The 18,372-nt window shown below is 46.6% G+C and overlaps 1 protein-coding gene across 2 annotated transcripts in view; it reads right to left on the reverse strand.

Annotated features, from left to right (window-relative positions):
* SOD2 (superoxide dismutase 2) overlaps positions 1-18,372 on the reverse strand; it is a 437,494-nt gene that overhangs the window by 230,830 nt on the left and 188,292 nt on the right. Inside the window, exon 1 of one of the 2 annotated variants that reach the window (XM_078648973.1) lies at positions 3,462-3,619. The exons of the other annotated variant lie outside the window; for it this stretch is intronic. Within the exon in view, the coding sequence (XP_078505099.1) occupies positions 3,462-3,484 (23 nt within the window). The 5' untranslated portion in view covers positions 3,485-3,619. Of the gene's footprint in view, positions 1-3,461; positions 3,620-18,372 lie in introns of those variants that run through there. 2 annotated transcript variants of the gene reach the window in all.

The following is an 18,372-nucleotide window of genomic DNA, read 5'->3' on the forward strand; positions in this document are numbered from 1 at the left end:
GGTCAGGCAAGTGTGTTGACAGATCGCACCAAGTTTTGAGAAGTGGTCAATAGTCCCTTTTTTCCAGAAACAGAAAACTCTAGAATAGACTGCACTATAGCTGCAGAGAGAGGTGTCCACTACTTTAAAGGGATGTACAGTGGCGATGATCTGGGAGGGCCCGACTTATCGGGAGAGTTCGGCACAGTTGCTGTATAATTGCATTTTGACACAGATGATGTACATAAAGCCATCCTGGTCACAGCCGGAGGAAAAGTTCTGGGTCTGGATGAGGCTCTTTCAGATCTGTACAAAGCTGACCCCCCCCCCCCCACGGCCTGGGCCAAGATATTGACACAGGTGTTTAACACAGCCTGTCTGTGTGGCTTCCCCTCCTCTTGGTCAAAGGCAAACATTTTACCTATTTTTAAAAAAGGTTTGAAGGACGACCCAGCAGGTTATCGACCAACTTCTCTCTTAGATTCATCGGCAAAAATTATGGGAAAGGTGATCCTGGAGGATTTAACCTCATGGTTAAATAATTTTAAGACCATTTCAGACTTAAAGTACGGTTTCAGGCAGGGCAGAAGTACCTTAGATCAATTCATTAATGTACACTTGGTGGTAGGGAAATGCCCAATAGCCAAGAGGGGATCCTTGCATATGGCTTTTATGGACCCAACTTCGGCATTCAACAGTGTCAACAGATCCAAGCGGTGGTGTACTCTCTTGGAGCTGGTTAAGGATGTAGATTTGGTGGCTTTCCTACATTTCTCCCATACTAACGTTACTGCTGCGGCGAGATATAATGAGGACGGCTGCTTGTCAGCCTCTTGGGAGGTCTATTGTCCCCCTGGCTGTTTACGCTTTACATCAACAAGCTAGGGGATGTCCTCTCTGCAAAAAGTAAAGACATCCTGAGAGCCAGCTCTAAACTTATTCTTGCACGTTCATATGCATTCGACGTGGTGTTGTTTGCGAGGACTGCTGTAAATTTTCAAATACTCCTAATTGCTTTTATAGGTTTTATGGACTCGCAACAAATTTTTTTAAGTTCCATACTAGAATAATTGGTACCCGGAAGGCTGTTCGGTGTAAGTTCTTCTGCAGGGGCGTAGAACTATCAAAAGTCTCATCCTTTCCATACTTGGGTGTGCTGTTTGATGACAGAGAGTTGTGGGTTGCGCAAAGAGCACACAAAAAGAAGGTTTTGGCAAGGGCAGTGGGGGCAATCATGGACAATCATGGACTTTGCAAAAAGACTAGGGGCAGAGCCTGTACCCACCCTGTTAAAGGTGTATAGAGATAAACATATTCTAATGGCCACCTATGGATGCATTATGTGGGGGTACAAGGATGTGAAAGACTTGCAGGTGTTGAAAAACAAATGTATGCACAGACTTCTCGCTGTCCCCCCTGAACTCCTGCCTTCATGTTGCACGAGGATCTTGGTCTAGGATACATCTCTGATCATATTGCAGGACCTTTAATGTGCTGGATGAGAATCCGGTCATGGCCAGCACCCACTTTAAATCAACTTGTAATAGCGGACTGTACAGTACTTGAGGGAGCCTTGCGTATTCCTTGATTAAGGTATATCTTGGAGCAGACGAGGTGGCTAGTTTGTTCTGACTCGTATACAAACCCTAGGCCTTTACGAATTGGAATATTAAACTTCTGTTTCTGGTCAGACAGCAGAGGGAAAGGGAGGGTAGGGAACTTGCTAAGCCTTTTGGTGAGAAAATATATCACGCTTCTTCGAGCTCACAGGCGCAGCCCTATTTGTCACTTGTTAACAATGGTCACCATCGTTTTCTGCTAACCAGATTTAGATTTAATCTCGAACACTGGTTATTAGCCTCTCCTAAAGGCTTCCCGAAGCCAGGTGCCTCACAGCCATGTCCATGTGACAACTTCTCTGATCAGGACACTCTGCATTTTACATTCTTTTGCAAATTGTAGGACCTCTTGCGGAAAGAAATATCCTTCCACTCCTTAGATCTGGCCAATTTGTTCAAGTCCTGCACTATTGTATTTACAAATGCTTTACTCCCCTATGGTTTGTTTCAGGGTCGCAAGTTTCTTTTCAGGAGCTTTAAGACTCAGGAAGAAGATGCTCATGGTCCAGTAAGCCTGAATCAGACTAGCGTTCCTTGGGCATTATATGTGCTTATTATATGATGGTATACTGTATGGTTTGAACCAGTTGCTTCCTGATCAAGCAAATGCCCTGTCAAACTTGCACTTTATCTGTTGAATGTTATATTCCGAACTGTCTCCAGTACTCTTTTCAACAGTGAGTTTTACTTTTACCCGTTTGTGTAAATAGTCTTAGATATTTTATTCATGTTAACTGCAACTAATATGTATCTATGGTCTTTTTCTAAGCTTTTATATTTATAAGCGTCTCTGGTACGACGTTTTTTACTTGCGTGCTTTTATGACCCTGACTGGCTGAATAAAGAATCGTTAGTGACTGACTAAATACAGGGTCTTAGGTCATCTTTATTCATCAATTGGTCTGTTTAACCCCATAATCTGCTTCTCGAGCTACAGGAGTAGCACTCTACAACCACTGCCTCGCCTGCACTAGGTACCTGGGGGCAGATTTACAAGCCCCTTGCGCCACTTTTGCGTCACTTTTCGCATCTTAAAAGTGACGAAAAAGTGGCGCAAGGGGCTTGTAAATCTGCCCCATGAACTTTGATCAAATTAGCACATCTGCGCTTCAGTGCAAGGACTACGAGGCAAATAATTTTCTTTGCCAATGAATATTTGTTTCCATTCTTTATACTTGCTTTTTTAGTCTGCTTATGTGTTTCAGCTATTCAAGTTACAGTTGTTTAAATTAAATACTACCTTTTCTTAACGTCAATTTGACTCATTTTCCTGCAAGTAAACATGTTTGTAAACACTGTATTGTTCTATTAAAATTATAGATTAGTGTATGTTTTTAAATGTATTTTTTTTCATTGAAAGCTTTTGCCTATCTCGCTTAGTTGGCAGTATGTTGTAATTTGTTTTGGTTGTTTGTTTTTTAATAGCACACGCTTATTGTTCTTGTTGGTATTCCTAATAAGCATTTGTAAAACGACAATAAGCGGCAGCACAGCATAACAGCGCTCTTCTCAAGTGTAACTAGTTACTTAAGTCAACCCATTAACATGATAAACACCGCTAAACGTCAACGTTCAGGTGCACAAGGGTACGTTTTACGTCACGTAGACTAAGGTAACGCTACGACTAGTAAACATTTTGGAAAAAAATATCTAGACTACCGGTTAAACAACACACTACGACACGGTTGAGAACATTACTTTGAGACATCTAAGTTCACCTCAGTGCGAGAGTTGGCATGTGTGCTTGCAACGTGCAGTACAATACATAATGCCTGCAAATCCTTGCTTTTACCAAAAAACTCTGCAGACCGGTCCTGTACAGTCCCTGCAAGGACCTGCTTTATAGTGACTGTTCCTCCTCACCTGGTGCCACAGAGACCAAGCATGATGCAACTCCGAGTTATCCTGTATGGAGGAAACGGTGCGTATAGGACCTCGACTGCTGCTTCCTCCACGGGGATACGGCGTCCCTGACAGTCCTTACCTAGTGTCAGATTGGTCTGTTCAATTAATACATAATGAAAATGGCGGCCATCGTGGAATAGACACACTCCTGATTGAAGTGAACCAGAAACCATACCTTTCATAATAGAATAAACTATGCACAAATGAGTTAAGTTTATTTTGTATTATGTTTCCACAACGGCTAAATACCAAAACAAGATTATATATTTGAGATTACTTTAAAATCAAATGTTTAGTTAAATAACAAGTGGAAAACATGTGTCTAAAAAAGTAATCCATTAATCCCCGTGTTGCAAATGTTTTTTTCTGTCACCCACCACTACATTACGAAACAAATATGTGTATCTCTACAAGATGGCTGCTTCATTGATCGACCTCGCGAGGTGTTCTACCATCCTGCAGTTTTATTTGCTTCCATTTGATCTGGCCCCGCCTCCGCTGCCTGTACGCCGAGCGTCCGAGAACGCCCACTTTTTTCGTCTATTTCAATAGTTTGACTTTGAACTTGTTTGCCTCTTCGATCTCCAAGTGCTAAAGTGGCAGCGTAGGTTGGAGAGTTTTTTACGCAACAACACTAACAGTTGAGCAGTTTTGAGAGCGGGATGACATACTTGCTGCGGGTGTTATAACAACAGCAACCCTCCTATTAAAACATTTAGGGAAAGTAACTGAGGAAGGTGCGTACAAAGTTCACGGGATATAATTTTGTTGTCTTTTTGGGTAGTTCAAGAAAGGCCAGGTTCCTGGATGTTTTAAACTGCTACGAAGGGAAGCATCAAAACGTATTTGAAGGTCACGAATCTGTGCAAGGACATGTCCTTACAGGACATGACGAGCCTAAGCAAGCATTGGCAAAGCAAATACAACAAGCATTGGCATAGCCAATAGGTCTCACATTTGGGACCTTATAAGTGTTTAGCCAAGCAACAGTTGGTGTTGTTGCACCAATGATATTCTGCTGCATAACCAAATACTTATAGGGTCCAAAAAACAAGACCTGCTTGTTTGTTTTTTGTTGCTGTTTTGTTGAAGTTGCCAGAGCTACAATAGCTGGACATGGTTTTTGTTAACAGTTCTTTGCATCAAATGAACTTGTTTTCATTGCTCTGAATGTTTTTTCCATTCTGGTTGTAGGAAGCAGTCATTCCTGGGGGTGTGGGGGCTGCCTAGCTGTGCGCATGCCCCAAACTTTCCAAATGAGAAAAAGCCTGGTGCAGGCACAATTTACAAGTGTGGAGTGAGTGAGCCCCAGGCAGCATGACTCACTCAGACAGAGTTCATGCACTGCACCTGCATACTCAGCATGGTTTAAGGAAACTCGACCCACTCCCTCCTAGGCATCAAACACATATTTAATAAGAAACTCTGAGAAGAGCCTGCCTGCTGCACTGACGGCTGGTGGTGTGTGTGCCTAGTGAAAACGTGCACTGACGGCTGGTGGTGTGTGTGCCTGGTGAAAGCGTGCACTGACGGCTGGTGGTGTGTGTGCCCAGTGAAGGCGTGCACTGACGGCTGGTGGTGTGTGTGCCCAGTGGAAGCGTGCACTGACGGCTGGGGGTGTGTGTGCCTGGTGGAGGCGTGCACTGGCGGCTAGTGGTGTGTGTGCCTGGTGGCAGCGTACACTGACGGCTGGTGGTGTATGCCTGGTGGAAGAATGCACCGACGGCTGGTAGTGTGTGACTTCTGGTAGTGTGTGTGCCTGGTGAAAGTGTGCACTGACGGCTGGTGGTGTGTGTGCCTGGTGAAAGTGTGCACTGATGGCTGGTGGTGTGTGTGCCCGGTGAAAGCGTGCACCGACAGCTGGTGGTGTGTGTCCCTGGTGAAAGCGTGCACTGACGGTTGGTGGAGTGTGCCTGATGGTAGCATGCACCGACGGCTGGTAGTGTGTGATGGCTAGTAGTGTGTGTGCCTGGCGAAAGTGTGCACTGACGGCTGGTGGAAGCGTGCACTGACGGCTGGTGGTGTGTGTGCCTGGTGGAAGCGTGCACTGACGGCTGGTGGTGTGTGTGCCCGGTGAAAGCATGCACTGACGGCTGGTGGTGTGTGTGTGCCCAGTAAAAGGGTGCACTGACGGCTGGTGGTGTGTGTGCCTGGTGGAAGCGTGCACTGACGCCTGGTGATGTGTGTGCCCGGTTAAAGCATGCACTGACGGCTGGTGGTGTGTGTGCCTAGTGGAAGCGTGCACTGATGGCTGGTGGTGTGTGTGCCTGGTGAAAGTGTGCACTGACGGCTGGGGGTGCGTGTGCCTGGTGAAAGCGTGCACCGACGGCTGGTGGTGTGTGTGCCTGATGAAAGCGTGCACTGACGGCTGGTGGTGTGTGCCTGGTGGAAGCGTGCACCAACGGCTGGTAGTGTGTAACGGCTGGTAGTGTGTGTGCCTGATGAAAGTGTGCTCTGACAGCTGGTGCTCTGTGTGCCTGGTGGAAGCGTGCACTGACGGCTGGTGGTGTGTGTACCTGGTGGAAGCGTGCACTGACGGCTGGTGGTGTGTGTGCCTGGTGGAGGCATGCACTGACGGCTGGTGGTGTGTGTGCCTGGTGGAAGCGTGCACTGACGGCTGGTGATGTGTGTGCCTCGTGGAAGCGTGCACTGAAGACTGGTGGTGTGGGTGCCTGGTGAAAACGTGCATTGATGACTGATGGAGTGCGTGCCTGGTGGAAGCAGGAGCATTCACAGTGATAGAAGACACAAATGAAACTGAGGAAGATGAGGGGGAGAAGGGAGGGGGAGTGCGAGCAGAGGAGCATGATTTACAGCTAGAAGACAGTGTGTGCCTGGTGGAAGCTGGAGCATTCACAGTGATAGAAGACACAAATCAAACTGACGAAGAGGAGAGGGAGAAGGGAGGGGGAGTGCGAGCAGAGGAGCATGATTCACAGGTAGAAGACACAAATTAAGCTGACCAGGAGGGAGGGGGAAAAGGGAGGGGGGGTAGTGCAAGCAGAGGAGCCTGATTACAGCAATAAAAACACAGATGGCAGCTGTGCACATGATCGAGCTTGTGAACGCAGGCTGGAGGCCAGCAAAAGCCTCTGGTGGCACTTTTAAAAGCCACTTACTAAATGTCTCGAAGAGACAGCGCCTGCGCTGTCTTAGGTGAGACCTAAGAAAGCACTCGCAAGACTGCGTTTTTTGTTTAATTCTATTTTTGTATTTGCAAAAATTAAAGGCATGTCCTATGTTCCATGGTGCTGTATGAGTTTTTATAACCAGCGAAAAAAAGACTGGTCCCCCAACATAAGATCCACCGACAACCACCTTATGTTCAGAAAACTACTCAAGATTTAGCTCTTCCCCACATAATCACCATACGGAAACAGAAATTTACAGCATATCCCTCTGTATATAAGCATTTGTTTTCACTATAGATATGTACCTATCTTTAAGTATTACTTTATAAAACATGTAAAATAATTATGTTGTGACGAGAAAAGAGAAACAAAAATAATATTAATCAATAAATAAAAAACATCTTTGGTCTACATGTACATACTTCCATTGTGCATCTATGTACCTTCCATGGTCTTGGATCTGTGTGTCTGTTACTTTTCTCCTGAAAAAGCATATCCAATGCACTACCCTATTTCTCATCCTGTGCATCTATCAATATCTTTAATCTAAATATACTTACTTCCTTTATGTATCTATATACTTTCAATGTACTTATGGATCTATATATTTATCACTTTCTTCTAATTTAGCATTTCAAATGAACTAGCCTATTTCTCAGCCTATACTTCGCTCAATATATCTTCTAGCCCAACCTTCTGACTCATCTCAAACTTCTTTCTACTACTCCTTCCAATGCACTACCCTATCTCTCATCCTATACATCTATCAATATAGCCTCTACATCCACTCTCTCATTTATCCCAAACCCCATACCACTACTATGATCGCCAAAATAACCCTTTCTAGACTCTCTCCTGCTCTACCCCTCCTTGCATCATCTGACACCCTTTACTACACCGATCCCCTAAAACAAACCTTTCTAATCTCTCCCCTCTGACTCCTCCCCTCCAAAACTCCTTTTTACTCATCCAAAAGCCTCTTCCTACTGCTAAGACCTAAAAAAAATTCTTTTTTAAATAATTCCTTCACTCTTTATCCCTCCACTATCCTTAACAGACTAACATGTTCACTTCTCAAATTCCATATTCAACTATACTAATATACTGCCCAAATAACTGAATAACATATCTACTTCTCAAATTACTTCATATTTATACTATACTAACTTTCAACACTAATCCTTTATGTGTTCCGGAGTGGCGTGCTACTCGCCAGAAAAGCGCTTCAACACCCATCAGGAGTAACAAGTGCTATATGAATGCAAATCTTTCTTCCCCTTTTATCCCTCCGCTATCCTTCTCACTCCAAGTAACAGACTAATATACACCACTGAAATTACCTCATATTTCACCATATTAATTCACCACTAATCCTTTATAGGCTTCCTGAATAGCGTGTGTCAACAAGCGATAAATAAATACAAACCTTTGTCCCCCTCTATCCTTCTGCTATCATTCCAAATCCAAATAACTGACTAACCTATCCACCACTTAAAATGTACTTGAATGTTTCACTACACTATTTCAACACTAATCCTCTATGGGTCCCGGAGTAGCGTGCTACCTGCCGAAAAAGCGCTTCGACGCCTCGTCAGGGGTAGTAAGCGCTATATAAATGCAATTACAATTACAATATATTTTTATAGAGTTTTATGTTGTGCGAACTTGACCCGCATCGGGTATCAGAGTGCTTTATATAGCACCAATTGCATTACATGATGATACATTCATTTCTGTTAGGCACGGGGAGATTGGGGTGCATATTATCAACGGGTAGCGGTAAATATCGCCAATCGCGCTTAGCACAACTTTGATTATCGCTGGTTTATATCGCTGTGTTAGAGGCGTATTAACAACTCTCTGCTAACAGGCGATGTACAAACCAGCGATAGATGGCGATAATCCTCATTAGCGTGTGAAATCCAGCGATGATTTCACACGCTAATGAAAAGCTTGATAATAGGGGAGTGTGGACGTAACCAGATGATCCACCTCCCATACAAAACATGGCTAAGTCAACTTTCAAGCAAGTGTAAGAATCCAGTGATAACCGTGGTTCGCGAGGCCTTTTTAATCGCTTCGCGGTTCTTGGCCACATTGTAACTACTGCGATGTCGTGTTAGCAACATCTTTCATGTTGTTTCTTGGCAGGAACGCCTACTTTGCATCTAATTAGTGATGTATATCGCTAAGATTCGAAGCGTCACAGAAACGGCAGCTAACATGCACTAATGCATGTTAGCGCCTCCTTGATGATTGTGCAATAAAAAAATCACTGCTTTTTCGATGCTGTGTGCCGAAAAAGTGGCGTAATGTCCCTTGATAATATGCCCCTAAGTGATTTGCCCAGAATCACAGGATGTTTTGCGTCATTGCCGAGACTCAAACCCAGCTCACCAGATTTGAGGTCGACCGACCTAGCCATTAGGCCCACTCCTCTCCCCGAATGTAATGCAATACGTTTCGCATTTGCTAGAGTTTAAGCTATTAGCATTTCAAATGACAATGTCTTTTATTTATCTGTTTTGATAATTTATTCATATATAAAAGGCTTTGTCATTTACAATGCCAATAGCTGAAACTCTTGGAAATGTGAGACTTATTTAACTTCAAAGAAGGGCCTCCCATTGTCCCGGGCTCTGTGGAAAGTGAAAGCACACATGACATGCTGAATGTTGCAGGAAAGCATGTGGTGCCTACAGTAGGAGAAACTCATTAAAGAAAATAGTGCTTACAGACTAAATAAGACATACAGTGTAACAACAGAAGTAAAAGGGCCAGTCCTCATAGGAGGCTACAAATGAAGACAAGGCGGTACTAAGGAGGGACTAAAAAGCCTATTAACGAATCAGAAACCAGCATTTACAAAGGACAATGACACAAGCCAATGAAAATTATGGGTGGAGAGTGGGCGGAGCTTCAAGTCCATACTCTAATACAGCATACCTTGCAGAGCAGCGCTGCTCAGGTTCAACCTAAAACTGTAGCATGTTTCCCAGCCCAGGAGCATGCAAATGAACACTCCACACACGGAGCTCTTTAACACGTCTTTATTCCTCAGCAAACAACCACACACTACTTGCATTGCATCATAACTTTTGTAACCAAACCTTAACACCCTCAGCAGTTACATAATTACTGTTTAGAGTCCACCCAGAACTGCAAGGATCCTAGCACGCATAATATTAAGACACTACACCTGCCCCTTTGTTAAATAACAAGTACAGACAGCATTAACATAAAATTTCGCTCGCACTGGTCTGCCAAATCGGGTGGTATGAGGTAGTTCAGGTGGACCTTGATTATGCATCGATGACATAGGCTCAAATGCTTGATCTGGACATTCAGACGGGGTCGCTTTACTCGTGATCTCAGGAGCTGACGAACAACAAGGTATTTGTTGAAAGTGTAACGAGTACCGTGTGATGGACTTTCCGGGACGATGCGCAATCACCATGTGTCCTTTGCACGTTACAACCCTCAAAGGGTCGACATCAAACAAAGTGTCTGTTTTCTGCTTCTGTTTGACCAGTACCCAGTCCCTCTTATCAAAGACTGTTTTATGGGAACATCGGCGTTGATCAGCATATGTTTTCATTTTGCACTTTCAAGAAGTGTTTGTGACAAGAACCTTATCGTCAATTATCGATCGGTCCGATGTCCATTGTGGTGGTTTAGTTCCGATGGCTCTGCCAAATAGCAAGGTGGCAAGACTCTCACTAGTTGTGGAATGAGGAGTTGATCGATAGGCACGAAGGACTTGACACATGGCCTGGTTTAGAGTGATTCCTTCTATCGATTCTCGTTGAATTACCCTCTTGAGGGTACCCAGAAATCGCTCAACAATACCATTGGCTTGGGGCTAGAGAGGTGTACTCTTTTGATGCTTGACATTGAGTTGAACAAGAAACTCCTTGAATTCTTTGCTATTGAAAGGCATGCCATTATCAGATTTGAGAATGGCGTGCTGGACCTTCCAATGAAGTTGAGATATTCTTAAGCCACTTTGGATGATGAACTGTGGCATTATAGCAGCACTTGTGAAAGGTAATCTGCAGGGTATTGATCTTCTCTAGCTTGTGTACAACTGCATAGTCTTATTCTTGCAGTCACAACGCCACACCTCTCGATGCGAGGGGGCATCTTAGCTTTCGGGCTTCCAAAGTTAGTGAGTAACGCCTGGTGGTCCGTAATGACAGTGAAATATTTTCCATACCGAAACAAATGAAAATTTTTGCAGGCCCACACTACAGCTGTAATCTCCTTTTCTAGCTGAGAACAGGCACATTCTGTTTCAGACAAGCTTCTACTGGAATAGGCCACACTGGGCCTCTGGGCATTCAGATGGCCATTGTGTTGAACAAGAATTGCCCCTAGCCCCACCAGGCTTGCACCTACTGTGATCTCAGTATGTAACTAGGGGTAAAAGTAGGCCATTTCGGTTGCATACTCGATCATATGTTTTATGTCCTTTGAAACCACCCGGCTCACTACGCCGAGATTCACTTCTAAGACAGCACGCCGATCCATTCAAGAGGCGTGCTGATACTACGGCTGATCACAGACGGCCTCTCCAAGCATTGATTTTGTCAGTGCCCTAATGCAGACCTCAGATCACCTTGATTTGACGAACCGGTTTACTCCTTAGGCTGCCCCCAACCGATTCATGGGAACTTCCGAAAAAATTAAGGGCTTTCCCTACGCATGGAATTGAACCAAGCACGCCCCAATTCAGACAACCAAGTCCTGATGACGATCCAAACTAATATGGATCGAAACGCCGTCGACCTAACAGCTTAATAACAGGCGTACTCCTCTTCTGTGGCTCAACAACCAACTGAACAAACTTTGTGTATTGTGATATCACGTTGTCACTTGCCTTGGAGCCACTCACTGTAAATTACCTGCACTTTGTCACAGTGCGCCGTTCTTAATTGATTGATTGTGGGTTTCTAAAGCGCTAGAATCGACTCCCGAAGGAGTATCTCTGCGCTGTAGACCGCTGGGGAACCCGTCCTGGCTTTCCCTGTGAGATGGTGCCTACTGGGTATCTCCAAGGTGAAACCAGGCATCCCCGGCGTATGTGGGGGGCCGTTGTGGAGATGAGGCAAGCTAATGCCCAGAGTTGCCGAGTGTGATCCCTAGTTAGAGTAGGCACCGAGGCGAGAATTATCGAGTCCGTTGACCCTGGTCTAAGACCCTGCCGCGTCGGGAATTGAACCCTGGTCCTGGGCCGTCCTCTGCTCCCGGGTCTGCCACCTCTAACCAGTGAGCCACACCACTCCACTTGCTGTTCACTTCTCCACTTGCGTCGCCACTCTCATCACAATCACCTTTGAGCACCAAATATTTTATGGTTGTCACCAATTTATTTATGCAGTGCTGCTTCTAACTGTATATTCTCCGACCATGAACTTATGTCGCAATATAAAGATGATTAACTATCTATCTCCATATTAATGTGGTTTCTCCTTCTTTCCTTGTGAGTAATGCTGTATGCATGCATATTTAATTGCCTACACATCCTTACCTATCAGGACATTGTTTCTTAATGCACACTAATGTGAGTAGGCACCCTGCACCAGTCCAGACAACCCTTAAGGTGATTTAATAGGTCTCAAACAACCTTAGAAAGCTATTCAAGTGGTAGCTGTGGAGAGCAGCCTTCAGGCTTAGTCTTGAAGGAGTGAAAAGCAGCTTGTTTTACCGAATGCAATCCTATAGTATAGATTAAATGAAAATGAATCACACCAAATATTTACAAAAATATGTATTTATTATATAACACTCTCTAGTACGCTTCAGTATCTCCCACATGGAGATATATACAAAGCACACGATAATATAGCAAAGAAATCACAGTAAATAGCATTAATACACATTGGGCCCAAGGGGGGGGGGCAAACCATATACTAAGAAAGTGGTATAAGAACCACAAATGGCATCAGGACAATGTAGAGAGGTTGTAGAATCGCCTGGGACCCAAGGAACCACCCAAGGTAAATAGACAGTGTCCCGACGGAGGGCGCCTGCAGTGTGAGAACATGACAGCGGGCTTCATACAACTCTACATGTAACTCGCAGTTGGATTTGTGAAGATTAGGGACCCTTCCCAGTGCACCCTGCGGAAACCCAGTGGAAGAAAGAAGGTTGGAGAGCCACCCCACATGTGGATACCATGGTACCCAAGTTACCTATCCCAGGGGAGCCGGGTGCATAGGTGTAAAGTGGCATCGGAAACCTCAGTCGAACCCAATGGAAGACTTCAGGAAAGTGCCACTGATGGAAGAGGAGAAAGTATCTGTTGGAATCCAAATGTGGATTCTTGATGAAGAGTATCTGAAAGCAGAGGGAACAGAGTCTGGGTCACTTGAGAGTGACCAGGGGCTCGGTAGACGAATGCCCACCGATTGTGGGTGCTTCAGGATAGATGTTGAGGACTTTGACTCTGCAGCTGGTGGAACCAGGCAACGCTGAGGACGACCAGGCGCCGGATACGAGCTGCCCCATGAAGGATGTTGAGTGCTGAGTAGTCGGTGTCTGGCGGGGGAACCAAAAAGCCTTGGCAAAAGCAACCCACGCAGGGAACCTCACCACAAGCAAGGGAGTCAGGGCGGGCCCAGAGCAATCAGGGGATCCAAAAAAGACGTAGTTGACCCTCCACAGGATCCATAGATCGAAGACACTGGAGTCGCAGGAGAACCTTGTGCAGCTTTACAAAACAACAGGCCACAGAGCACACAGTGTGATGTGGTTGAAGATCTTTGCAGGAGAAGTTGCCAGAGGTTGGGGCTACTTGGAGCCCAATGCACTTGCTGCAGAATTGCCAACAAGCATTTGCACCTGCAAAAGTATGTGGTGCACAGAGGTTTGTGTATTGCAGCCCTCACAAGGGATTCTGGCCTCCAACTGGGTGAGAGGGAAGCTCTGGCACCGAAGGATGTAGAAACCCACCTTATGTGTTTTTGAACCGTAGGAACTCGGGATCAGCAGACCAGTCAGCAGTGTTGCAATGCCTGCGAATGAAGGTGAGTGACTCCTTCACTCCAAGGCAGAATATCTTCAAGGGTCTTGGATGCTCCACAGGCCCTGCTCGGATTTTGTATAGTGCACAGGCACAGATGAGTCAGCAGACTGAAAGGGATTAGAAGTCAGGGCCAAACGAATTCCAGCGAAGTCCAGAGTGCCCAGACGGTAGAAGTGCAGTGGTTTCAGTTCTGAATCTTGTCCACAACGAATCTAGGAACCTACACCCAGGTAAGCCCTTGCGTACCCTAAGGAGAGGGTTGGGAAGATTCAGGGGACCCTCTCAGGGGAGGGTCTGGACAGGGGGAGGTTACTCTCATGTCCTTTGTCCAGTTTCGCTCCAGAGTGGGAACCAACTACTCCCCGGATTGGTTTGAACTGGACTATGCACAGGGACACCAAATGTGCCCCTGATGCAGACTTTCAGGTGCCCGGCAAGTGCACCCACCCAGCCCTAATACACTAAATGCCATCAGGATGCCTATTGTTCTGCCTTCCCCTACTTGAGCTGGGATCAGCAGCAGGAGAGTAGAAACGTGTCTCTGGTAGGCAGCAACCATTTTGTGCTGTCCGGGACTAGAAGGTTGGTACCGGGAACGGGAAACATCCTTTACTCCACATGCGTTAAAACTCATGTCATTACCCTGAATTTTTTATTCCGCAAAAACTTTTACAACGCAGGGCTTAACACCCCAAACTATTACAATGCATTCCCCGTTACAAGGCCTCGGTGGAGTTGGAGTAGTAAATTGTGTTGTAATGGATTGCATTGTCAAAGTTTTTGTGTACTAAAAACATGGCGTAATGGTATGCTTTGTTAATGCGTGCTAAGTATAGTGTCCTATTCACCGGAAACTGAGAGCCTCGGTGAGTCGAATCATACCTCCCACTTCGGTAACGGTGTGGCATCGTCTCGCTTAGAACCAAGCACCCTGCCCTCAGGATTGTAAAGGCATGCTATAGGGGTGTGTTAGATTTGGGGCTCTCTAGTTGGTGGAGGTAGGTACCTTTGACCAACGAGGGACCCATGCGTGTAGTCAGGGTAAGGGGCTACACTTCTAAAATAACGCCTGCTCACCCCCTTGGTAGCTTGGCACGAGCATAAAGGCTTATCTCAGTGGCAGTGTGTTAAACATTTGTGAACACCTACAATAATACAGATGGACACCACACAGGTTGTATATCAAAAACAAGTATTTATATATAGACTTAACACAAGACCACAAATGACAAAAATCCACAATACTGTACTTTAGAAGGGTAGAAATAGCTTAGTTCACTTTAGATGGTAAATGTGACACTTTACGTTCAATGTACCTTTGGATGCGTAACGCTATACAAACTAAAGAGTTGCAGGGAAGATGATGCGTCGGTTCCTTACACGCAAGAACGGGGATGCGTCGGTTCCTTACCGCAGGGGAGGTGATACGTCAGTTCTTCTCCGCGTGGGGAGGTGATGCATCGGTTTCTTATTGCGCTTCTGTGGCGATGCGACCAGCAACGCCGTGATGACGTTCTGGTGCAATGCAACAAAAATGGCGTCTTCTTCTTGATGCGACAACGATGGGGCGATGCGTGCATGCCCGACAGCCATGCGGCGGCTCTGCGAATCTTCTGAGCCGCGAAAGGCCCTGCGGCACGCTTCTCCGGCAATGCGACAGCTTCTGCTGCAATGGCGAAACTCTTCTCCGGTGATGTGTGGCGCACTCGCTGATGCGATAGCGACAGCAGCAGCGGCGACACCCTTACTCAGTGATGCGACGAGACCGGCTGGGGTGGCAACACGCTTCTTCTTCATGAGTCGTGCTTCCAGCTCCCAGCGACACACTTCTCCTCCGTGAGTAGCGCTTCCTGCTCCCAGCAACACACAGTCTCTCAGGAGGCCCAGCACAACAGCAGGCACTTCAAATTCCCAGCAAGGGAATTCAGAGGAGCTGGTTGGTGAAGTCTGTTATCCCTGAGACTTCAGCAGGAGGCAAGCTCTATTTCCAAGCCCTTGGAGATCTTCTACAAGATAATGAAAGTTGCACAAAGTAATTTCTCCTTTCTTTGGCAGTCAGGCAACCACTGCAGGCCAATCTCCCCAACAGCCCTCAGCTTAGGGATATTGACCGCCACACGGTTCTCCTGTGGCGCTGCCCCGCTAGTGCTCTCGCTGCTGCCTGAGTATGTCCTCCTGTGCCTGTTCACTGGTGTCTCCCTTCGTTTTCTGTGCCCTTGTGCCCCCTCTCCACCGTTTTTTTTCTTTCTGTGCCCCCTGACCACTGTTGCCTCCCTTCGTTTTCTGTGCCCTTGTGCCCCCTCTCCCCCATTTTTTTGCATTCTGTGCCCCCTGATAACTGTTAACTCCCTTCGCTTTCTGTGCCCTTGTGCCCCCTCTCCCCCATTTTTGCATTCTGTACCCCCTGATCACTGTTGCCTCCCTTCGTTTTCTGTGCCCTTGTGCCCCCTCTCCCCCGTTTTTGCATTCTGTACCCCCTGATCACTGTTGTCTCCCTTCGTTTCTCTGTGCCTCCCTGCCCCCCTCCCCCGTTTCCCCTCCGTGCCACCTTTTCCCGCCGCTGCGTCCCTGCAGCCCCGTCCCCCGCTGTCCCGTTCGCCACCCCGCTCCCGCCTCCCAGAGCCCTTCATATGGAGGCCGCGTAGCGGGCGCGCCAAAGGCACACCTGTATCACCAGCATTATTTTTACTGTAAAAACGGAGCATGTTAGAAATCACACATAAAATATAAGCCAAGCCGAGGCCTTCTCTCAGAGAGAAGAACGCCTTGGTTTGGCTTATATTTTATGTCTGATTTCTAACGTGCTCCGTTGTTACATTAAAAATAATGCTGGTGAAATGCTAATCACAGTTTGGGAACCACGGCGGCTTAAAGGTGACAAAAGGGGCAAATAGGTTAAAGTGGCGAGAGGAAAAGGCAAAAGCCAAAAGCACAGAAAGGCAAAACTGAAAAAAGGTGAAAAGAGTTGAAAGAAAGGCAAATAGCAAGAGACAGAAATGAAAAAGAAGGCTAAATTAGAGAAGCAGATGTGGGTCTCAGATTTAGTGCAGCAGCACCTGGGCTCAAAAGGGCGAGGCCGAGCCAGAGAGCCAAGGCACAGTTGAGGCAGGCAGACAGGGCCAGCAGGGCCAGGCAGCGCCTTTTCAATCAATGTTGAGCAAACAAGCTTTGCTGTTATTGTATATGCTAAACAAGCACACTTTTATAATCAACGTAAAATTGTTTCCAATGCTTGAAACAAAAGAAATGCTTTTTAACATTGCAGCAAGCATAGCTGTCACATCGACAGCCTGTATAATGTAAGAATCAGTATTATTGTTGTATTTACGCCCCTTTGTGAAGTCAGCACCCGGTGCGGTGGCACTGGTTGCACCGCCCTAGAGCCGGCTCTGAGTGAAGGGTGTTAGAGCACTGTACATAACGCACACATTACACAGAGACTATCAATCATAGGTGTGCAAATCAGCATGTAGGACATGTTACATAAGACAAAGGACAAACGCAGTAACCCACGGACCTGTTTATGTTACATTCACTTTGTGATCTGCATGGTACATGTTCTGTGCAACAGGCAGATTGACCCTCTGCGCTACCTAACCAAGAATAACAACTTCCTTGAATCAAAACTTCTATTAGACAAAAACTCTGATCTCGCCTGCTAGAGGACAGGAACAGGCCAGCAGGTGCTTTTACGCACCATAAAAAATGTTTTCCACCGGTAAAATAATGGTGGGGAGCCATGGAAACTGCCAATTAGGTCAAGGGAGCCACGGGTCAAAAAAGTTTGGGAACCACTGTCCTAGGGGATCTGAACTTCCACCTGGAGAAAAACAACGACAACAGCACCTCCACCGTGCTTGACAACATTGCCAACCTCGGACTCAAACAACTGGTGAACACCCCCACCCACCTCGCCAGCCACACGCTCAACCCCATCTTCTCCGCCAGCAACCACGTCTCCTTCAGCCACTCCACCGTACTACACTGGACCGACCACAGATGCATCCACTTCACCTTCAAAAAGAATACATCGCACCAATGCACACAACAAATCCCCCGCAGATGCTGGAGCAAAATCACCACAGACCAGCTCCTCTCATCACTAAACCAGAACCCGCCAGCCGACACGCGAACACCAACGAAGCAGCCCACAACCTCGCACAGTGGATCACCTACTGCGCCGACGACCTCGCCCCACTGAAGAACCCCCCCAAGCAAGACCGGCAACAGGAAAACATCATGGTTCACAGACGCCCTCAAAGAATCAAAGAAATCCTGCCGAACCCTCGAAAAAACCTGACGCCACGAACGGACAACAGAAAACCTGACAGCCCTCAAGAACGCCACTCGCAAACACCACCAGCTGATCCGCTCCACCAAAAGGGCATAGTTCAAAGAGCAGCTAGACAACAAAACCCACAACAGCAAGGAACTCTTCAGCATTGTCAAAGAGCTCTCCAACCCCAGCACCAGCAACAGCGACATCACACCATCACAAGACCTCTGATACTCCCTCGCCACATTCTTCCACCGCAAGATCACAGATATACACGACAGCTTCGGACCCCAGACTCTGCCTCCAGTCACCGAACCAACGACCCCCACCACCACCCTTAGCACCTGGTCCCCCATCAGCACTGAAGACACCACCCACGTCATGAACTCCATCTACTCCGGCTCCCCCTCGGACCCATGCCCCCATCATATCTTC

The sequence above is a fragment of the Lissotriton helveticus genome, chromosome 6 (genome assembly GCF_964261635.1).
Source record: "Lissotriton helveticus chromosome 6, aLisHel1.1, whole genome shotgun sequence".
In the NCBI taxonomy this organism is placed as follows: Eukaryota; Metazoa; Chordata; class Amphibia; order Caudata; family Salamandridae; genus Lissotriton; species Lissotriton helveticus.